Here is a 24,268-nt window from a genome sequence, read left to right as displayed (position 1 = left end):
CTCGTGCAAACAAGAATCTTTAAGATAGCTTCAGCATCGGTTGGCAGGAACAACGAGCGTACAAGATTTTCGTTCCAGGAGCCGGTCGCTGGAAGTAGAAAGTCCGAAACTAGGTGACGCGGGTCTTGGACCAGAGAAACTATTAGCCGCAGCGATCCCTCCTTGGGTATCCAGTTGTGATCCCAGATGTTCGTCGACTGTCCGTTGCCAATCCTTTGTATGATGCCTTGCTTCAGGATATCTCGTCCCTCTAAAATTGCTCGCCAAGTCTACGATGGTCATGAGCCCAGCTCTGCCGTAAGAAAATCTATATCGGGGAACTAAAATGCCTTGAGTATCCTTGCACTGAACGATGACGGATCCTGCAGCACCCTCCAAGCCTGTCTAGCTAAAATTACTAGGTTAAAATGTTCCAGGTCTCTGAAACCCAGTCCTCCCAAGTACGTAGGCCTTGTCATTACCTCCCATTAGACCCACACCGGTTTCCGTTTCCCCTCCTTGCATCCCCACCAAAATTTCCTGATGATGGAGTTTATGTGATCACATAAGCCTCTAGGGAGCTTGAAACAGGACATCGAGTATACGGGGTTAGCTTGTGCTACTGACTTGATTAAAACCTCCTTCCCTGCGGCAGACAGACACTTACCCATCCATCCTTTCACCTTGTCCCGAACGCGATCGCTCAAGTGTTTAAAAGTACCCTTCTTTGAGTGTCCTACATTTGTGGGCATACCAAGGTACCTATCACTTAAAGACTCATAGGAACCTGAAGACACCCCTTGACTGCATCTCTCACAATCTGTGGGCATCCCTTACTGAAGAAAATAGTTGATTTGTCCCTATTAATCCTTTGACCTGAGGCCATGCAATACGTATCCAGAAGGTGTGACACGTCTTCTGCTCCATTCATGCTCGCCTTGAAGAACATCATGCTATCATCCGCGAATAAAAGGTGGTTCACTGACGGAGCCGATGGAGCCACCTTGATGTCGTTGAGTTGGGATGATCCATTCTGAGATTTTAACAGGCACGAAAGGCCCTCTGCTGCCAACAAGAAGAGGTATGGAGAGATGGGGTCTCCCTGAGAATACCTCTCGATGGTTTAAATTCCTCCAATTTACTTCCATTAAACAAGACTGAGAAAGAAACTGTTGTGACCATGTTCATGACAATGGAGACCCATGGTGCAGCAAAGCCTAGTTTCCTCATGATAGCTTCCAAATAATTCCACTCCACTCTGTATAAGCCTTCATCATATCGAGTTTGAGAGCACAGTAATTGTTATTCTTTGACCTATTCCTCTTCATGAAATGCAAGCACTCATAAGCTGAGATTATGTTATCGGTTATAAGCCTACCATGCACAATGGCTGAATGTTCCTCAGAAATAACCTCAGGAAGAATTACCTTCAAACAATTTGCTAGAACCTTCGATGTTATCTTGTAGAAAACATTGCATAAACTTATTGGTCGAAATTGAGATAGAAGAGTTGGTTTTGATACCTTGGGAATTAATACCAAAACAGTGTCATTAACACAAGCACGGGCTCTCTTCTCCTCGAACTATACTCAAGACAGCACGTGTGACCGCAGCACCACAAATATCCCAGTGCCTTTGGAAGAAATGCGCCGGGAACCCGTCAGGCCCTGGAGCCTTCGTTGGGAACATCTGAAAGAGCGCCTTCTTGACTTCATCTTCCTTGTAAGGCACCAATAGGGTCTCGTTCATGGCTGCTGTCACCTTTCCAGTGACATGCTGAAGAACCTCATTTACACCCTCCACCCCATCCGAGGTGTATAAAGTTTTATAAAAATAAAGAGCTAATTGCTGCATCTTCGATAGGTCGTCCGTTAGTTGCCTATCTTGTTTCTGCAATGCTTTTATTAGATTTTTGTGCCATCTGTTTGATGCTCTAAGGTGGAAAAAAATGAGTGTTCCTATCTCCCACAAACAGCCATGCTACCCTTGATCTTTGGCGCCACATTATCTCCTCTCGCAGATATAACTCGATCAATCGATCATTTGTTTTAATCTCGGCATGGCTCGGTGCAGTCCTTGCAGGATCGTTCCTAAGCCATTCCAATTCCTTTTTAAGCCTCCTTATTTCTGCCTTAACACTGAAGGAAATATGCCCTAGAGGCAATAATAATGTTATTATTTTATTTCCTTATATCATGATAAATGTTTATTATTCATGCTAGAATTGTATTATCCGGAAACATAATACTTGTGTGAATACATAGACAAACCAAACGTCACTAGTATGCCTCTACTTGACTAGCTCATTAATCAAAGATGTTTATGTTTCCTAACCATAGACATGTGTTGTCATTTGATTAAAGGGATCACATTATTAGGAGAATGATGTGATTGACATGACCCATTCCATTAGCTTAGCACCCAATCGTTTAGTATGTTGCTATTGCTTTCTTCATGACTTATACATGTTCCTATGACTATGAGATTATGCAACTCCCGTTTGCCGGAGGAACACTTTGTGTGCTACCAAACGTCACAACGTAACTTGGTGATTATAAAGGAGCTCTACAGGTGTCTCCAAAGGTACATGTTGGGTTGGCGTATTTCGAGATTAGGATTTGTCACTCTGATTATCGGAGAGGTATCTCTGGGCCCTCTCGGTAATGCACATCACATAAGCCTTGCAAGCATTTCAACTAATGAGTTAGTTGCGAGATGATGTATTACGAAACGAGTAAAGAGACTTGCCGGTAACGAGATTGAACTAGGTATTGAGATACCGGCGATCGAATCTCGGGCAAGTAAAATACCGATGACAAAGGGAACAACGTATGTTGTTATGCGGTCTGACCGATAAAGATGTTCGTAGAATATGTAGGAGCCAATATGAGCATCCAGGTTCCGCTATTCGTTATTGACCGGAGACGTGTCTCGGTCATGTCTACATTGTTCTCGAACCCGTAGGGTCCGCACGCTTAAGGTTTCGATGACAGTTATATTATGAGTTTATGAGTTTTGATGTACCAAAGTTAGTTCGGAGTCCCGGATGTGATCACAGACATAACAAGGAGTCTCAAAATGGTCGAGACATAAAGATTGATATATTAGACGGCTATATTCGGACACCGAAAGTGTTCCGGGTGATTTCAGAGAAAACCGGAGAGCCAGAGGGTTACCAGAACCCTACCGGGAGAAGTAATGGGCCATATGGGCCTTAGTGGAGAGAGAGGGGCAGCCAGGGTGGGCCGCGCGCCTCCTCCCCCTGGTCCGAATTGGACTAGGAGAGGGGGGGCGGCACCCCCCTTTCCTTCTCCCTCCCCACTTCCTTCCCCCTCCTAGTAGGAGTCCTACTCCTACTAGGAGGAGGACTCCTCCTGGCGCGCCAATAGGGGCCGGCCGGCCTCCTCCCCTTGCTCCTTTATATACGAGGGCAGGGGCACCCCTAGACACACAAGTTGATCCACATGATCATATTCTTAGCCGTGTGCGGTGCCCCCTTCCACCATAATCCTCGATAATATTGTAGCGGTGCTTAGGCGAAGCCCTGCGACGGTAGTACATCAAGATCGTCACCACGCCGTCATGCTGACGGAACTCTACCCCGACACTTTGCTGGATCGAAGTCCGGGGATCGTCATCGAGCTGAACGTGTGGTAAAACTCGAAGGTGCCGTAGTGTCGGTGCTTGATCGGTCGGGTTGTGAAGACGTACGACTACATCAACCGCGTTGTGCTAACGCTTCCGCTGTCGGTCTACAAGGGTACGTAGATCACACTCTCCCCTCTCATTGCTATGCATCACCATGATCTTGCGTGTGCGTAGGAAAATTTTGAAATTACTACGTTCCCCAACAGTGGCATCCGAGCCTAGGTTTTATGTGTTGATGTTATATGCACGAGTAGAACACAAGTGAGTTGTGGGCGATATAAGTCATACTGCTTACCAGCATGTCATACTTTGGTTCGGCGGTATTGTTGGACGAAGCGGCCCGGACCGACATTACGCGTACGCTTAGGCGAGACCGGTTCTCCCGACGTGCTTTGCACAAAGGTGGCTAGCGGGTGACAGTTTCTCCAACTTTAGTTGAACCGAGTGTGGCTACGCCCGGTCCTTGCGAAGGTTAAAACAGCACCAACTTGACAAACTATCATTGTGGTTTTGATGCGTAGGTAAGATTGGTTCTTGCTTAAGCCCGTAGCAGCCACGTAAAACTTGCAACAACAAAGTAGAGGACGTCTAACTTGTTTTTGCAGGGCATGTTGTGATGTGATATGGTCAAGACATGATGCTAAATTTTATTGTATGAGATGATCATGTTTTGTAACCAAGTTATCGGCAACTGGCAGGAGCCATATGGTTGTCGCTTTATTGTATGCAATGCAATTGCGATGTAATGCTTTACTTTATCACTAAGCGGTAGCGATAGTCTTGGAAGCATAAGATTGGCGAGACGACAACGATTCTACGATGGTGATCAAGGTGTCGCGCCGGTGACGATGGTGATTGCATGTGATGTTTATCTTTTATTGATTGCATGACGACGGTCACAACACAAGATGATGATGTCCATATCGTATCACTTATATTGATTGCATGTGATGTTTATCTTTTATGCATCTTATCTTGCTTTGATTGACGGTAGCATTTTAAGATGATCTCTCACTAATTATCAAGAAGTGTTCTCCCTGAGTATGCACCATTGCGAAAGTTCTTCGTGCTGAGACACCACGTGATGATCGGGTGTGATAGGCTCTACGTTCAAATACAACGGGTGCAAAACAGTTGCACACACAGAATACTCAGGTTATACTTGACGAGCCAAGCATATACAGATATGGCCTCGGAACACGGAGACCGAAAGGTCGAGCGTGAATCATATAGTAGATATGATCAACATAGCGATGTTCACCAATGAAACTACTCCATCTCACGTGATGATCAGACATGGTTTAGTTGATTTGGATCACGTAATCACTTAGAGGATTAGAGGGATGTCTATCTAAGTGGGAGTTCTTTAGTAATATGATTAATTGAACCTAAATTTATCATGAACTTAGTACCTGATAGTATCTTGCTTGTTTATGTTTGATTGTAGATAGATGGCCCGTGCTGTTGTTCCGTTGAATTTTAATGCGTTCCTTGAGAAAGCAAAGTTGAAAGATGATGGTAGCAATTACACGGATTGGGTCCGTAACTTGAGGATTATCCTCATTGCTGCACAGAAGAATTACGTCCTGGAAGCACCGCTGGGTGCCAGGCCTGCTGCTGGAGCAACACCAGATGTTATGAATGTCTGGCAGAGCAAAGTTGATGACTACTCGATAGTTCAGTGTGCCATGCTTTACGGCTTAGAATCGGGACTTCAACGACGTTTTGAACATCATGGAGCATATGAGATGTTCCAGGAGTTGAAGTTAATATTTCAAGCAAATGCCCGGATTGAGAGATATGAAGTCTCCAATAAGTTCTATAGCTGCAAGATGGAGGAGAACAGTTCTGTCAGTGAGAATATACTCAAAATGTCTGGGTATAATAATCACTTGATTCAATTGGGAGTTAATCTTCCAGATGATTGCGTCATTGACAGAATTCTCCAATCACTGCCACCAAGCTACAAGAGCTTCGTGATGAACTATAATATGCAAGGGATGAATAAGACTATTCCCGAGCTCTTCGCAATGCTGAAAGCTGCGGAGGTAGAAGTCAAGAAGGAGCATCAAGTGTTGATGGTCAATAAGACCACTAGTTTCAAGAAAAAAGGCAAAGGGAAGAAGAAGGGGAACTTCAAAAAGAACAGCAAGCAAGTTGCTACTCAAGAGAAGAAACCCAAACCTGGACCTAAGCCTGAAACTGAGTGCTTCTACTGCAAGCAGACTGGTCACTGGAAGCGGAACTGCCCCAAGTATTTGGCGGATAAGAAGGATGGCAAGGTGAACAAAGGTATATGTGATATACATGTTATTGATGTGTACCTTACTAATGCTCGCAGTAGCACCTGGGTATTTGATACTGGTTCTGTTGCTAACATTTGCAACTCGAAACAGGGACTACAGATTAAGCGACGATTGGCTAAGGATGAGGTGACGATGCGCGTGGGAAATGGTTCCAAAGTCGATGTGATCGCGGTCGGCACGCTACCTCTACATCTACCTTCGGGATTAGTATTAGACCTAAATAATTGTTATTTGGTGCCAGCGTTAAGCATGAACATTATATCTGGATCTTGTTTGATGCGAGACGGTTATTCATTTAAATCAGAGAATAATGGTTGTTCTATTTATATGAGTAATATCTTTTATGGTCATGCACCCTTAAAGAGTGGTCTATTCTTATTAAATCTCGATAGTAGTGACACACATATTCATAATGTTGAAACCAAAAGATGCAGAGTTGATAATGATAGTGCAACTTATTTGTGGCACTGCCGTTTGGGTCATATCGGTGTAAAGCGCATGAAGAAACTCCATACTGATGGGCTTTTGGAACCACTTGATTATGAATCACTTGGTACTTGCGAACCGTGCCTTATGGGTAAGATGACAAAAACACCGTTCTCCGGTACTATGGAGAGAGCAACAGATTTGTTGGAAATCATACATACAGATGTATGTGGTCCGATGAATGTTGAGGCTCATGGCGGATATCGTTATTTTCTCACCTTCACAGATGACTTAAGTAGATATGGGTATATCTACTTAATGAAACACAAGTCTGAAACATTTGAAAAGTTCAAAGAATTTCAGAATGAAGTTGAAAATCATCGTAACAAGAAAATAAAATTCCTGCGATCTGATCGTGGAGGAGAATATTTGAGTTACGAGTTTGTTGTACATTTGAAACAATGCGGAATAGTTTCGCAACTCATGCCACCCGGAACACCACAGCGTAATGGTGTGTCCGAACGTCGTAATCGTACTTTACTAGATATGGTGTGATCTATGATGTCTCTTACTGATTTACCGCTATCGTTTTGGGGTTATGCTCTAGAGACGGCCGCATTCACGTTAAATAAGGCACCATCAAAATCCGTTGAGACGACGCCTTATGAACTATGGTTTGGCAAGAAACCAAAGTTGTCGTTTCTGAAAGTTGTGGTTGCGATGCTTATGTGAAAAATCTTCAACCTGATAAGCTCAAACCCAAATCTTAGAAATGTGTCTTCATAGGATATCCAAAGGAAACTATTGGACACACCTTCTATCACAGATCCGAAGGCAAAACTTTTGTTGCTAAATTCGGAAACTTTCTAGAGAAGGAGTTTCTCTCGAAAGAAGTGAGTGGGAGGAAAGTAGAACTTGATGAGGTAACTGTACCTGCTCCATTATTGGAAAGTAGTACATCACAGAAACCAGTTTCTGTGACACCTACACCAATTAGTGAGGAAGCTAACGATGATGATCATGAAGCTTCAGAACAAGATACTACTGAACCTCGTAGATCAACCAGAGTATGATCCGCACCAGAGTGGTACGGTAATCCTGTTCTGGAAGTCATGCTACTAGATCATGATGAACCTACGAACTATGGAGAAGCGATGGAGAGCCCAGATTCCGCAAAATGGCTTGAAGCCATGAAATCTGAGATGGGATCCATGTATGAGAACAAAGCATGGACTTTGGTTGACTTTCCCAATGATCGGCAAGCAATTGAGAATAAATGGATCTTTAAGAAGAAGACTGACGCTGACGGTAATGTTACTGTCTACAAAGCTCGACTTGTCGCAAAAGGTTTTCGACAAGTTCAAGGGATTGACTACGATGAGACGTTCTCACCTGTAGCGATGCTTAAGTCTGTCCGAATCATGTTAGCAATTGCCACATTTTATGATTATGAAATTTGGCAGATGGATGTGAAAACTGCATTCCTGAATGGATTTCTGCAAGAAGAGTTGTATATGATGCAATCAGAAGGTTTTGTCGATCCAAAGGGAGCTAAAAAAGTGTGCAAGCTCTAGCGATCCATTTATGGACTGGTGCAAGCCTCTCGGAGTTGGAATAAATGCTTTGATAGTGTAATCAAAGCATTTGGTTTTGTACAGACTTTTGGAGAAGCCTGTATTTACAAGAAAGTGAGTGGGAGCTCTGTAGCATTTCTGATATTATATGTAGATGACATATTACTAATCGGAAATGATATAGAATTTCTGGATAGCATAAAGGGATACTTGAATAAGAGTTTTTCAATGAAAGACCTCGGTGAAGCTGCTTACATATTGGGCATTAAGATCTATAGAGACAGATCAAGACGCTTAATTGGACTTTCACAAAGCACATACCTTGACAAAGTTTTGAAAAAGTTTAAAATGGATCAAGCAAAGAAAGGATTCTTGCCTGTGTTACAAGGTGTGAAATTGAGTAAGACTCAATGCCCGACCAATGCAGAAGATAGAGAGAAAATGAAAGATGTTCCCTATGCTTCAGCCATAGGCTCTATCATGTATGCAATGCTGTGTACCAGAACTGATGTGTGTCTTGCTATAAGTCTAGCAGGCAGGTACCAAAGTAATCCAGGAGTGGATCACTGGACAGCAGTTAAGAACATCCTGAAATACCTGAAAAGGACTAAGGATATGTTTCTCATATATGGAGGTGACAAAGAGTTCATCGTAAATGGTTACGTTGATGCAAGCTTTGACACTGATCCGGACGATTCTAAATCGCAAACCGGATATGTGTTTACATTAAACGGTGGAGCTGTCAGTTGGTGCAGTTCTAAACAAAGTGTTGTGGCGGGATCTACATGTGAAGCGGAGTACGTAGCTGCTTCGGAAGCAGCAAACGAAGGAGTCTGGATGAAGGAGTTCATATCCGATCTAGGAGTCATACCTAGTGCATCGGGTCCAATGAAAATCTTTTGTGACAATACTGGTGCAATTGCCTTGGCAAAGGAATCCAGATTTCACAAGAGAACCAAGCACATCAAGAGACGCTTCAATTCCATCCGGGATCTAGTCCAGGTGGGAGACATAGAGATTTGCAAGATACATACGGATCTGAATGTAGCAGACCCGTTGACTAAGCCTCTTCCACGAGCAAAACATGATCAGCACCAAAGCTCCATGGGTGTTAGAATCATTACTGTGTAATCTAGATTATTGACTCTAGTGCAAGTGGGAGACTGAAGGAAATATGCCCTAGAGGCAATAATAATGTTATTATTTTATTTCCTTATATCATGATAAATGTTTATTATTCATGCTAGAATTGTATTATCCGGAAACATAATACTTGTGTGAATACATAGACAAACCAAACGTCACTAGTATGCCTCTACTTGACTATCTCATTAATCAAAGATGGTTATGTTTCCTAACCATAGACATGTGTTGTCATTTGATTAACGGGATCACATTATTAGGAGAATGATGTGATTGACATGACCCATTCCATTAGCTTAGCACCCGATCGTTTAGTATGTTGCTATTGCTTTCTTCATGACTTATACATGTTCCTATGACTATGAGATTATGCAACTCCCGTTTGCCGGAGGAACACTTTGTGTGCTACCAAACGTCACAACGTAACTGGGTGATTATAAAGGAGCTCTACAGGTGTCTCCAAAGGTACATGTTGGGTTGGCGTATTTCGAGATTAGGATTTGTCACTCCGATTGTCGGAGAGGTATCTCTGGGCCCTCTCGGTAATGCACATCACATAAGCCTTGCAAGCATTTCAACTAATGAGTTAGTTGCGAGATGATGTATTACGAAACGAGTAAAGAGACTTGCCGGTAACGAGATTGAACTAGGTATTGAGATACCGACGATCGAATCTCGAGCAAGTAAAATACCGATGACAAAGGGAACAACGTATGTTGTTATGCGGTCTGACCAATAAAGATCTTCGTAGAATATGTAGGAGCCAATATGAGCATCCAGGTTCCTCTATTGGTTATTGACCGGAGACGTGTCTCGGTCATGTCTACATTGTTCTCGAACCCGTAGGGTCCGCACGCTTAAGGTTTCGATGACAGTTATATTATGAGTTTATGAGTTTTGATGTACCGAAGTTAGTTCAGAGTCCTGAATGTGATCACGGACATAACAAGGAGTCTCGAAATGGTCGAGACATAAAGATTGATATATTAGATGGCTATATTCGGACACCGGAAGTGTTCCGGGTGATTTCGGAGAAAACCGGAGAGCCGGAGGGTTACCGGAACCCTACCGGGAGAAGTAATGGGCCATATGGGCCTTAGTGGAGAGAGAAAGGGGCAGCCAGGGTGGGCCGCGTGCCTCTTCCCCCTGGTCCGAATTGGACTAGGAGAAGGGGGGCGGCGCCCCCCTTTCCTTCTCCCTCCCCACTTCCTTCCCCCTCCTAGTAGGAGTCCTACTCCTACTAGGAGGAGGACTCCTCCTGGCGCGCCAATAGGGGCCGGCCGGCCTCCTCCCCTTGCTCCTTTATATACGAGGGCAGGGGCACCCCTAAACACACAAGTTGATCCACATGATCATATTCTTAGCCGTGTGCGGTGCCCCCTTCCACCATAATCCTCGATAATATTGTAGCGGTGCTTAGGCGAAGCCCTGCGACGGTAGTACATCAAGATCGTCACCATGCTGTCGTGCTGATGGAACTCTACCCCGACACTTTGCTGGATCGGAGTCCGGGGATCGTCATCGAGCTGAACGTGTGCTAAAACTCAGAGGTGCCGTAGTTTCGGTGCTTGATCGGTCGGGCCGTGAAGACGTACGACTACATCAACCGCGTTGTGCTAACGCTTCCGCTGTCGGTCTACAAGGGTACGTAGATCACACTCTCCCCTCTCGTTTCTATGCATCACCATGATCTTGCGTGTGCGTAGGAAAATTTTGAAATTACTACGTTCCCCAACAAACACTCCCAAAAGTTGACTTGCTCCACTCGCCCAAATTATTAGACAAGGACTGTAAATTTGTTCGAACTTCAGTTGCTGTTAGATTAGGTCCATTCGCCTCCCATGCATGCTGGACCGTTGGGATGAGCTCGGGGTGCGTGTCCCACATGCACTCATACCAGAATTGCTTTTTAACGTGCTTTCCTCTAGCTGGTGGGTCCAGCGTCAGCACGATGGGGGAATGATCAGATGTTGCGGCTATGAGATGCTCTACTGCAGCTAGTGGGAACCGAGCACACCAATCGGGTGTACCCAAGGCGATGTCCAGTCTCACTCTAGTGTATGATCCCCCTACCACTTTCTTTTCGAAGTCCACTTGTGTCCTTGATAGCCAAGATCAATCAGACCACAGACATCAACTGCATCATGAAAACCTTGAATCTGAGTCTGTCTCCTTTGGCCAATGCCCTCATGCTCATCATATCGGAGAACCTCGTTGAAGTCCCCTATACACACCCAAGGCATATTTTGTATAGCTGCCAGGTTTCTCATTGTATCCCAAGTTCTATGCTGGAGGTGTGTTTGTGCCTCTCCGTAAAAGCATAAGAGCCTCCAAGGATCTCCTCCAAGGTCTGAAATCTTCGCATCTATATGGTATTGCGAGTAGCCTAAAATTTCGATCTTTATTTCATTGTTCCAATACAAAGCTAAACCACCACTCCGACCGGTGGAACCAACAGCAAAAGTGGAATCAAAACCTAAAGTACTTGATAAACATTCAGCTCTATCTTGACCAATCTGAGTTTCAACGATACAAAGTACTCTAGGGGCAAACTTTAACACGATTTCTCGCAGCTCTTGAACTGTCCGGGCATTGCCTATTCCCCGGCAGTTCCAGCTTAGACAACTCATTGTGCTCGGTGGTCCTCCGCCAGGGAGGCCGCCGTTTTTGCATCAAGGCTCTCCAGACCCGCCGGGTTCTTCCTCCCGCTTGAGATCAGTGCCTTCTCTGACTGCTGCGTTAGTCTTGAACGCTTTGGGTCTTGTTTCGGTGGGGGCTAGGGAGGACAACTGAAGCACCACCACTATTTTTCTCCACCAGAACAAGCTCCAGAGCTAATTTTGAAGCCGTAGGTGTGGCCTGACCCACAACCTTATCAGAAGTTCTTTTGCGACTAGCATCGTTCTCATCCATGTCAGTGTCCTCACCCTCCTTTGCATCATCCTCTGATCTCAGTCCAGAAACACCTCCTCCTCCCTCTTGGCCCCTAGCTTTCTGCCCATTATTGCAGCGTCTAGAGCCCCATGCCGTAGTAGCAGGTGCCCTCAAATTCTTGAAGACCAGGGGCGAGGGAGGGTGTACACCATCGCCATGTTCTTTAAATTCGTGGCCCATCATACCACAAACCTGGCACCAATCTGGGAGTCGCTCATACTTTACCGCAAAAATCTCTCTCTGGCCACCCCGGGCGATGGATGTCGCTTTCTTGAGCTGTTTACGAACATCCAGGCGAATTCTCACTCTATAAAAGTTCCCTTCAAAGTCAAAGGATGATGGCTCTGAATCCACAAACTCACCTATCTTTGCTGCCAAAGCTTTCACCTTTCCATGAAGGCGATGGGGAGATCAAGAATTCTCGCCCATATGTCAAACTTAAAGAGCTCGATGGATGTGGGTTTGGAGTAACCATCGTAAGGAACAATGATTACAGGGTTACCCCGAAAGTGCCATGGCCCCCCTAGTGTCACTCTTTCCCAATCCCCTAGACAATCAAACTGCATGATGAACAAGTTCTCTTCTAGGGTTTTGATCTGGACCTTTCTTGCTAGATCCCACGTTGACTTCATGTTGCGGAAGAACCGGTAGTTGCTGAAGGTTTTGTCAATGTGGACACGAACCAGGATCATCCACTGGAGGTCCTCCTCTAGTGGCGCGTCGTCCTCCTCGAAGACGACGTCATCTAGGTCATCTTCCTTCAGGGCAAGCTCCTCCATGAGATCCTCAAGCTTGCCTTTCCCCTTGCTCCCGGATGCGCCCAAAGTACCTTGCTTCGCCATCGCCGAAAAATCTCGGATCAGATCTTGCGACTTCCCTCGCCGCCAGATCAAACAAAACCCTAACACCACCGAACCCAGGCCCCCCACCAAGGCCGGGAAGCAGTGCCAGAGTGCCCCGTTATCAGCCCGAGCGGGAGAGCACCAGATGAGCGGTGGTGGAGGACAAATTTTCTCAACGTCGCCGGTGGCGGCGAGAGGAACACCTAACCCTAACGAGAGGGAAAACTACTTAGACAAGTTAGTGCAGCTTGCTGGCTCTGCTTGGTCTACTGTTGCGAATCCTTTTTGCCGCTTATACTGGGCCTGGCCCAATATAGGTAGTAGAGGACTGGATCAGAGCTTCTTTCCTTTTTACTCAAAAAATTGTCCTTTTTCCCTATAAGAAAAAAGTTGTCCTTTTTTTATGCGGGGGAGTTCTCCTGTTATTTAGCGCAGCAGAGGACTGGATTAGAGCGACAGTTTTTCCTTCTTTCAAAACAACAGTTACCTCTTTTTTTCCGAGGAAGAACAACATTTACCTGTTAGATAAACAAACACATCGTTCTCAAAAAACAAAAGATAAACGAACACATTGAAACTAAAAAAAAGTGATAAACAAACACATTGCTTCTAAAAAAAAACGAGATGAGCACATAAACTAAAAATTATAAACTAAACATATTTTTTTAGGAAAGGAAAACAAGCATATACATTGCTGTAAAAGGCGCCAAATGTGTTTTCTCAGTATGCAAGGTCTCGCTCTTGCGACGGTGGTGGTTTAGTGAACTCTTGTAACCGATCTGGATCATTTTTGGTAAAAAGGCGGTCTAGCAAACAAGCATCTTTTTTTCACGGTCCTTTCAGTTAGTGTTAAATTTTTTTTTTTGCGGGCACAGTTTGTGTTGAACTTAATTTCCTTTTGGAACGAACAACAATTTGCAACGACCTTTATTTATTTTATTAATACCAAGCATGTTGGTCTATCGGTCGATACAGCACCTGAAAACAAGCAAGATGCCGAGGCAGCATAACACTAACTTATACAGAACAAAAACTTATCCAGCTGCCGCTTATCCATCAGCTAGCTAGCGCGGAGATAACTCCACTCGACAGCATCACCGCAGACTTTTGTGAGTCTTATTTTTGAAGAACCATCTAGACTTGTGAGAGCCGTATTTTCGAAGAACCAACCTTCAATATACTGCATGCATGCATGCCTGCATGCTAGTACGTGCTGCTTTGACTGGGCTTGATCGATCAGCAGCGGTTGTCGACGAACCCAACCTTGCCTCCACGCAGATCGTAGACCACCTCCGTGTACGCCTGCGCCAGCGACCCGATGACCGCGACGCCCGATCCGTACGCCCGCGCCGGCGCGAACGCGAGGCACGCCACCGAGAAGATGTTGTGGGGGTTGCTGAAGTACATCATCTGCTCCAATCCGAGCTCCAGGCTCGCCCCGCCCTCGAAGCTGAGCGTGATGCTCGGCACACCGATGGCATCCATGTCGGTGAAGTCGTAGCACGTGTCGAGCTCGCCCGACGCCGGCGCCACCTTGTAATTGCTCATAGCATACCTGAACAGGTCGCGCAGGTACTCGTACACGCGCGGCTTCAGGTAGGTGAAGGTCGTCTGCACCTCGATCAGCGCGTCGCTGGCGAGCGCCTGGGCGGCGATCGGGAGGTCCAGCCCGTCGATGCTCACGCCGGTGAGCCTCAGTAAGTAGAGGTTCCGGCGAGGGGCTCTGCTGTGCAGGGTGGCGTAGCTCACACTGCGGCCGGCGAGCTCCGGCCGGATGGTACCGAAGGAGAGGAAGCCCTGGGACTCGGCGCCCCTCGGCAGGCAGTAGGAGAAGGCGACCGTGTCTGGGGACAGAAGGACCTGTGAGGCCAGCGAGTAGTGGTTCCTGCTGAGGTCGAGGACTCCCGACGTGCCGTCCGTCGGCACCTCGCTCATCATCTCCAGGCAAAGGAACCTGAAGCCGCGCACGTGGACCGACGGCGCCACCGTGAGGGTGTCCTTCTCCATGGACGCGTTCAACACGAGGGAGCCATTGTGTGTCACGCGGAACGTGCAGCCGGGGGTGGAGCAACGGGTAAAGGGGCAGCCTTCCCATGTCCTGCCGCATGGAATGTCGTAAAGGGATGATGAGTGGGAGGGGTCGAAGACCTTGTCGCATGGGTCCCCGGCGGCGCATGGCTTGCACTGGAGAAGCGTGGCTCCGACGGTGGCCGTGTCGAATCCCACGGTGATGTTCTGCGCCGGAGTACCCAAGCCGACGACGACGTGGTATTCCGCTGCGTCCGGAAAATCCACCAGGGGGGTGCCGGTTGAGGGGATCGTCAGACCAGGGCTGTCCGCTGAGTCGTCGAGGAGCCCGCGCAGGCGGAGGGCGTCGCGGCTGGAGGCGTCGCCGACCGAGGGCATGCTCTGGCTCAGGCCGGCGGCAGAAGGAGAGCACGGGCTCAGCCGATGCGTCACTGGCAGTCCATTGCCATCTGCACAAGGTGTAGATAAGTTAGCAACTATTGAATTCATGCTTCAGTTAACTCATCTAAAAGTCCGAACTAATAGAGAGAGGGAGATGGGCAATATATTTCAACAACTTAGCATAAAGAGCAAACTTAATTGCAAGCACATGATGAAGATACTGTAGAATTTTCACCAGAAGGGTTGGAGGAGCAGGTCGATGGTTTCTTGGACTCATGGGACGAACGGGTGATGACATGCTTCCCACCATTGATGGAGCCTGTGCGGTAGGAGCTGCCGAGATGAGGAGCAAGAACGAGCAAGCACAAGAGCAGACAAGGAACGGCGGAAGCCATTGCTGCTTCTACTAGTATCTCGTAACGTGTAGCTAGTGGTGGAGATCGGAAGCCGGGTGGTGGTTGCTTGCATGGTACCTGGCGGAAGCCTGCCTATATATAGCCATGTATGGGAGCACATGACGTACGTCGAGGACGCCAGCATTGTTCTTGTTTAGCAGCCGGGTTCTTCAATGGCGACTGATATCATATAATGTGGGCATATAAAATGGTTATTCTCAGTCTTGTGCGTGTGGTTTCTCTTGTTTATATGCTTCCACGATCAGCCCAAAGCTTCGCGCGCGTATAAACAGCGTGTGCATACGTAAGTGGATCGGGATCAACGTCCGTGATTCCGACAGTAAGGCTAAAATTGCACGGCTAGCCGGCACAAGTGAGCTTTCAAATATATCCATCCATATCACAGACCTTCAGTGCCAGTTGCTAAAGTTGGAAAAAAAAAATCTGCACAGAAGGTCTTGTTTACCTTGCATCCTGATTGGCTTACCTTCATTGCTAGTCGCAAAAGTAGTTTTTTGTAAACATAGGACGTTGTTACCTTGCATCGGCCAGGTGTCTCGGTACCACTACATCATCATTTTGCTCCTTTGCGTGCCAATGCATCATCTTCATGAGCTTGTTACCAAAATAAACGCTTCAAGAGAACAAATTTGTGGTTGAATGCTTAAGAAGGACTCAGTTGGTTGCCACATAGCGTAACCCTAGACGACATGGGCGGTGTCCCACTCTATGCTGTCCGGTGCCCCCACCTCCGGTTCCTCCCCTCGCTGCCGTGGGCAGCCACCTTCGGGCAAAGCCCGTGTTGTGGTTGCGGCAGCGGGGTCTCCCTCCTTCACGCACGCGTCCCTGCAATTCGCGGCCCAATGCTGCGGGTGCCCCAGCAGTTGGCGGTGAGGGGCGGCACGGCCCCTGGTCTGGCGGCCGGCAGCTTCACGTGGTGGTGCGCGTCCCTCCCCTGGCATCGCAGATCTGCGACGGCGGCAACTGTCCTCCTCACTCCCTCGCCGCCGTCATAGGCCTGTAGTCGGCGCAGCGCGTCCCCTCCCCGTGCTCCACCTAATCGAGCCCCCCTGCCCCCGACCTACGGCTGCTTCAGCCACCTTGCCGGCTGCTCCTCCTAGTGTCTTAGTCCAGCCATGCCTCTCTCCTCTCGGTTGGTTGTGATGCTGCTGGTGGCGGCGGATCTGGGCCACCTCTGCTCAAATTTGGACCACGGCAGTTGGTGACATTTGGATGTTTGCGGTGAGGATTCGTTGGTGGTGGTGCGTCCGGCGACTCCCATGCCAGCTTCATGTCTTGTGATGGGTACACTCTCCTTCATGCGGTGGAGATTCCGGACAACGGTATTGTTTTCTCCAATTCCTGACCTGGCGACATTCAGGGTTGTTCGGTCAAAGGCCAGGGTGAAATCCCTGCTCAACTTGCCGATGCTAGCAGCATCGACACCTACAGGTGTCGTCCTATCTTGAAGGCGCTACCATGGCCTTTTGTCATGTCCCTCTTCGAGTAGCGGGGGAAACCCTACATTTGGTTCATCGGACCAACAACGACCTGACGTCATTGGGTGCTATTAAAAAAGACCGACAGGGAAGTGGTTGGGCCCCTAAATTGAAGAGGACCAGCGGGTGTGGTTGGGTGGCCAATGCGCGGGTCCAAGCCGGACAAGAAGCAAAAGTGTGATACGTCTGTCTCGTATCTATGTGGATAGAAAACATGGCCCAAATTTGAGACGGATTTGCATCAAGGCAGACACAAAACGAACAGTTTCACAAACTAGGTCATTGTGTTGGGCCGTGGTTTTTGCCCTCACAGACCCAAATGGATAAAATGGATTAGACGGTTGGAGTTGCCCTTAGGTTACTAGATGATAAAATGATGCCGTAAGTCTGCTGTTGGAATTTTGGGCAAAAAAAAAACAGTTTAATTTGTTGGTATTGCGCTCATTTTTGTGGTCTGCTTTTGGAGATGCTCTAGGCAGCATATCTGAGAAATCATAATTTTAACTAAGAGAAGACAACAAATGCTTGTAAAACCAACCATTAATAATACAAGAAAAACGCTCAGCATTTGTTTATGTCAGCAAATCAGCTCATGCAACACAAGCACGTCACCCTGAAACCGTCATCAACGAATGCCTATAATGGTAGCCCCAGAACAAAGTTGCCATAAATTTTAACTCTGACCAACAGCCCTGAAATCAATTATCTAGGCCACAACCAGTGTCACAGCAGCATCCCACCCTGGTCTCCTTGCTACTCCCTGCATGCATAAACTACCTACTGTACAAGCGTTCATCCAGACAGTTGCACTCTAGGCAAGTCACGGACTCCAATTCGTTGACTAGTGGTGCCGCTTTTCTTCTTCTGCAATAAAAAAGCAGATATATGATCAATCTTTATTTCGTATAATAATAATATATTAAGCACCTAGAGGGGGAAAAGTTAAAATGCCTATCCATCCCACCATATTCATCAAATGATCAAATCAACTAGGCGCGCTCTCTTGCAGTGACAAGTATCTCATACTTCGACTGTTAAAGTACCTGGAAAGTGGAATTTCATTGCTAAAACATCTATCTCACATAAAAATGAACGGAGGGAAACACACATTCGGATATACAAACATAAAACATACTCCCTCTGTAAACTAATATAAAAACGTTTAGATCACTAAAGTAGTGATCTAAATGCTTTCATATTAGTTTACAGAGGGAGTACAACCCTATTGGCCTGAGCCCTAAAATCCATATGCCTTTTACTAGAAGCCTTATACTAGTTGAAAGGGTGCATACCACTTTTGAACGCCTCTATGCCTTCTGCTACATTTAATCTCAGACTTAAAGTGCGCCTGCGCCTCGGATCTTTGCGACCTTTCCGCACGTGCAATATACCAACCTGTAAATTGAAAAACAATGCAAATGATAAAGAGATGGTGGTAAGAAGGAAAAAGTTACTCAAACAAGAATCTAAGAAAGCTTTAAAAATTTATAAGAGTGGTGAAAATATTTTGCTCTAAGAATGCTTTCTACTCTTCTTCTGATAAAACACTGTGCCCAAAACCTACTCATGCCAAATCCAAATCTGCTCCGATGAGTCGGGGCACTCCGCCTCCTCCTCCTCCTCTGGCGAGTCAGGCACTCCGCCTCCTCCTCCGGCGAGTGATCAGGGCAATCTGCCTCCTTCTCCGGTGCGTGGCGGCACTCCGCATTCTTCTCCGCCTGCGCCGCCGCGCCCGAGCAGCCAGCCTCCTCCTTCTCCGCCTCGTCAGCAAGGGCGTAAGAGACCCACCGCCGCTCCGGCTGCTCTGGCGCGTCGTACTCGTTCTCCTCCGCCTCGTAAGCAAGCAAAGAAGACAGCCGCAGCCGCTCCGTCTGCTCGGCCGGCATCTAGCAGTACAGCCAGAGGCGGGAGGCAATTAAGATTCGGTCCATCTCTAAAGCCTCTAGAGGAGTTACCATACGAGAGGTCCGTGGAGGAAAACAAGAAGATCATGGAAGCCGAAGTGAGGGACTTCTTTGAAGCGGTGAAAGCAAAGAAACATCCACATCCGGAGGAGAAGGTAGATCCCATGAAAACAAAGCGCACACTTGATACCCTGAAGGAACCACCACCGTCTCCGCCGAAAACTAACTATGAGCGCATTATTAGAAAGTCATTTATCGAAGCGGAGCGGTCGGAAAGTACTATCAGTGATCGAAGGTTAGCAGAACGACGAGTTGGGAAAAAATTGCCCAGCTCGGCGAACAAGCGAACCAATCGTGCCACCCGCTCAAGGTGTCTAGGGATATCGTCGCTAATGATCCGAGGATGGTGCCCGATTATACCAATCTTGGAGATTACCTGCCCGGCGATATCGTCGCAAAATTTGATATAATTGAGGTGGATGAACACAAATACCAATACGGGAAGCCTCTCGTCAGTGATGGAACTATTCTGACAACGATGAGGCGAAGATTCCATGATTGGTACATGAAAACCTGCAGAGAGTCTGGGGGAAGGATACTTTGACGCTGAGAGTTAAAGAGGAGCACGACCTCGTTGGAATTGAACTATTGTCTGTTCCATTTAAGGAGTTCTTCCACTGGTTCAATCAAAAGGCCCTCGATAAATTAACAGTCACTTGCTACTGTCTGTAAGTACTACTTCTGTCATTAAGTCTCTATATATAGCTCAGCTCTTTCATTGCATGTATACACTACTAGAAAAAGGCCTGTTAGTGGCGCACCTATTTTGGCCATTAATGGCGCACTATAGATGCGTCACTATTACCACGCCACTAGTAACAAATGGCGCACCTCTGGTGCACCATTAGTATACCAGATAATAGTGGCGCACCTGTTAGTGCGCCATTACTATGTCCAATAGTGCGCCATTACTATGCCTCCTAGGGGCCATATTTACCTTCACGTATGCCCCAAGTGCGCCATTACTATGCCCCATAATGCGCCACTGGTATTTAGCCCTGGTGCACCACTAATGCTGAACAAGGTGCGCCACTACTATGAATATTAGGATTTTTTTTGCTTTTCTGATATTTGCACAGGTTACAAAATACATTACATCACAGAATATAAACAACACAACATATAAACAACAGATTTATCGAATACAGTAGAAGATTAATCTCCGAATACAATTCATCATATTAGTCTCCGAATTCAAAATACCGAAAAAGTTAGAACATTACAAGTCTCGAGACGGCGAGTAGCGAGTTTGTCGTCACATTACAAAGTCGATATCGATCATCTAAACTACCATCACATAGAAGAGAGCTGCGGTCACGATGAGCATCATCGCGATGAAACTGGTCTTCATCTGGTTCCTCCTCCGCTCCCTCCTCTCTCCCGCTAGATAGCGTGCGTATCTAGCTTCCGCCTCCGCCCTAGTGGTGTACCCTTTGTAACTGTTACCGCTGAAACGGTGAACCTGTCTCCGACCCTCCTCCCAGTCGCCGTAGACTCCGGGAACCTTACCCTTGTACACGACATACGACGGCATCTCTATGCACTAGACAAACAAAACATTAGTAGCAATTCACAGACAATACATGAGCAATATATAAGTATGCAACAAAAGGATCGGAAGAGAAAAGCAACACATTAATAGCACGATTCATGGTCCTACTAATAAACAGCATCGATTACATATAAGTTGAACAACTGTCCAAACCAAAGAGACATACAAGTTCATTAAAGTTTAATTACAACATGAGCTAATCGATATTTCAGAACTACATAGCATCACTACTTTCGACTCGACCCAGGGACCGAAGCGTGGATGAAGCCGTCGTCTTTCGTGATGGTCATGAAATGGCGATCGTTGTCAGCCTGCATTTGTAGTGTTGTTTCTATTTCACTGTTGGACGGTTGATATTTTAGGTAGAACTTCCCCGAGGTACGAAGGACATCTTGATGGATGATTTCCGCAAACTCCGACTGGATGCTAAAGAATTCTTGTCTAAGGTCCGCGTCCTGGATTGCCGACAAGCGTGCGGCCCAATCTTTGAGACTATTTGGTAGCAGAAGGTGATAATGGTCCCGTACGATCGCCCGCATGTGATGGAGGGTGTAGTGGGCATCCTTCTGACCGCCAGGCGGCTGCTTGACGTAGGGGAACGTCGTTACGTGGGTGAACACGTGCTTGTCGTACCTAAAAATTGGCCTCCTGAAGGTGCCTCCAGATTTGGCATAGCCGGAGAGAACATCATCAAGAACTTTCTTGATATTTGTGTAGTCTTTATTTGAATGACGGTCCGAGTCAAAATACGTGGCCATGGAATAGTTCGGGCTTAAGAGGATGAGTGTGCAACGTGTATCACTGCACAAAACACGGAATGTTAGAAAAAAAAGAATGATCGAAATCTAAGAAGTCATATGTTACGGGGCGGTGAGGGGATGACTTACTCGGGAAAGTAAGGCACGAGGAAGTTATCCTTATCTGGGTTCGCCAGAATGACGCCTTCGAGGTATGAACTCGCGACTTGCCCGTCCCTAGCACTGCCCAAGATCTTGGCACGCATGTAGAATGGGTCGACTATCACGATGTCCGGGGTCTTGTCTCTAATGATCCGCATCTCCATACTTAGCGAAAATTGCCAAATGAAGGTGTAGTGCAGCGGATGAAGGTTAAACATAGCGAAGATGTCATCAAACGGCAGGACGATCATACCCTCGATGGCGCTATCAACAAAGCCCTTGCCCTCTGGCACCTTGGCCACGAAAACCGGGTATGCCACATCATTCTCGGAGAGATGCCACTTCTCCAAAGAAAGAACACTGTCATGCAGACTCCGCATAGCACCGGTTGCAGCATTGAGCAGATTAGTCGGTAGCATCGGCCTACCCACCACATGCACCCTCCTCGAGATATCCTTAGGTGAAAGTGGCCCGTCCTGAGCACGGATCGTACTCGGTACCGGCTGGCTCGCACCCTTGTTATTCTTTCTTTTTCGTCCCTTCTTCTTCTGTTGTAATGGGATCGAGTTCATGCTCAGAGACCACCTTCTTGAGTGTGTTGGGGATGATAATATTTCACACCTCAGCTATTTGAGGCTCGGTGAAGGCGGCAGCTGGAGGCGTCTCCTGAGAACTGAATGCCAGACAACGCCTGTTGCAATTGGGTTTCTCCACGGTACCAGCTAGATCGCGATTGTCTTTTGCAGGGTTGGGTTCTTGAGAAGGAGGCCCCAAGAATTCGTCAACGTACCCATGTTCGTTGAAGTACTCATCAACCCTGGTAAATGTACCATCGTCGCCGTCCGGATCCTGTGCCATATGCAAGTCCGGATTAGCTGACGGCGGTAGCGTTGCGGCGGTCTTGCCATGGCTTGGCGCAGACACGACTGGCGGTGTTGTCTGTGGGGTGGTGTCCCCCGCCCCCAAACGAATCTGGCTCTTCGGCCAAAGCATGGACCAGCTTATGCAGGCGCTGAGGGTCATCACATCATCTTCGTCGGCCCCAGGGGGTCGATACGGAGGTAACAAGTCATCGCAGCCTCGCAGCACCCGAACCAGTTGAACCCTATACATGTTGGGTGGCATCGGATTACCGTGGAACAGGCGGTTGCCCGGTTGAACGATTCTGGCCTTGGCGACATCGATCAACTCACCGTCCATGAAGTGCAGGAGAGTGCATGGAACGTCGGCGGCGCCCTGCGAAAACATGTAGGGCGTCAGGGATGCCCAGTCAAAGGCAAGGAGATGAAGTTATCGGCCGAGAGGCTTAGTTACCGTGATGGCATCGAGCTCGGCTAATGTCGAGGCACCGCCAACGGCGGGCGTGCAAGTGACGGAGGGGCCGCTTGCTGCCGAGGTGCCGACCAGCGTATTCTTCCCACACCCGGGTGCATTAAGCTCCAATGACGGCGCCGACGCCGGAGACACCAATGCCGCCTCCACCGGAGACACCAATGGCGCCGCCGGCGCGTTGTGCGAGTTGCTGCCCGTGAAGCTGGGAATCGGGGGCGGCCCCTGTTGGCCGCCCGCAATCCACGCATGCAGCCCCTCAAGCAAGGTAGGCATAATGGCGGTGATCGTCGCTCCCAGTTGGTCTCGCACTTGTTCTTCGACTATCTCCGGAATCCGCGCCACTTGTGCCTTGAGTTCTTGAACCTCGCGCTCCTGGCTTTCTGAGCTGGTCTTTCTCTCCTTTCGCCCAGCGGTATAGTATTCCGACCATTTTGTGGACAAGCCTTTTCCGGCCACACGACCAGCTGACGTCGTCTTACTGAGCTTATCCTTGTGTTTCATTACATTCAACGCCCTATTTAAAGTGGTGTCCCAAGGGGAGCTCTGAGATGACCCCGCGCTACTGCTTTCAGTTTCCTACGGAATGAACGTGAATCATTTACAAATTCATTAATTAGAATGCAACCATATGGAGCTAATTACGCGCAAGCTCAAGCGCCTTGTTCTTCGGATCCGTGGTAAGCTCCTTTGTTACCGGCTCAATCTTGTACCGGGCCCTGACATAGTTCCTGGTCTGCTTGTCACGGTATTTATCGAAAAGGGGCGGTAGGCCTTGCTCGGCACACTCCGCGTCCTCCTTGTACCATATAAGTTCCGCCACTCTGTAACCGCCTGGACAGAGTTTGTGGACCCCTAAGTTCAAGTCCCGCATATCTTTCCCCCACTGACTTGATTCCGTGGTTGCGTTGCTCTCGCACTTGATCTTGAACTCCAGGTAGTCAGCTTCGCTGATCGAAGGATTTGTCTCCTTGATCTTCTCATAACTATCACCTTTTTCAATCCTTCTCTTCACAGCGGCTCTCCAAGTAGCCAGGGCCGTGCTCATCTTCGTGAGGGCGGCACTGTTCACTTTATTCCCTGAGAGGCGTGTGTTTGCGAAGTCACCGGGGAACTTGTATCGTTCATGCAGCTTTGTGAAGAGGAGGTTGCACAAATTCCCTCGGTCGCGATGCCTTAGGTTCTCGGTGTTGATCGAGACGGTGCTCCGAAGAATGCACCCGACCTGTCCCGCGTACCCCCTGACCAATTCTTTGGGTGCCGTTGGCTGCCCACTGGAGGACACTTCAGTAAATTCCTCCATTGCCTCTTCAGTTGGCTGCCATCTGTGTGTGTGCTGCCATCATCAGTGGTGGCATCCTCGGTGGCA

General features: G+C 47.6%; 1 protein-coding gene across 1 annotated transcript; it reads right to left on the bottom strand.

Annotated features, from left to right (window-relative positions):
* Positions 1-14,077: 14,077 nt before the first annotated feature.
* Positions 14,078-15,656, bottom strand: LOC119331331 (aspartyl protease family protein At5g10770-like). Its single transcript, XM_037604500.1, has 2 exons — positions 15,547-15,656; positions 14,078-15,331 (listed from the first exon to the last, which is right to left on the bottom strand). The coding sequence occupies exons 1-2, from the start codon at positions 15,654-15,656 to the stop codon at positions 14,089-14,091; spliced, it is 1,353 nt and encodes a 450-aa protein (XP_037460397.1). The 3' UTR covers positions 14,078-14,088.
* Positions 15,657-24,268: the final 8,612 nt, after the last annotated feature.

This window comes from Triticum dicoccoides, chromosome 7A (assembly GCF_002162155.2).
Source record: "Triticum dicoccoides isolate Atlit2015 ecotype Zavitan chromosome 7A, WEW_v2.0, whole genome shotgun sequence".
Taxonomy (NCBI): domain Eukaryota; kingdom Viridiplantae; phylum Streptophyta; class Magnoliopsida; order Poales; family Poaceae; genus Triticum; species Triticum dicoccoides.
Note: the sequence above shows the minus strand (reverse complement) of the source record. Positions and strands in the feature narration are given on the sequence as shown.

Coding starts and splice junctions, on each gene's coding strand:
- LOC119331331 (XM_037604500.1), bottom strand. CDS start 15,656: ATGGCTTCCGCCGTTCCTTGTCTGCTCTTGTGCTTGCTCGTTCTTGCT. Junction 15,332..15,546: donor GGGAAGCATGTCATCACCCG/TTCGTCCCATGA, acceptor TACACCTTGTGC/AGATGGCAATGGACTGCCAG.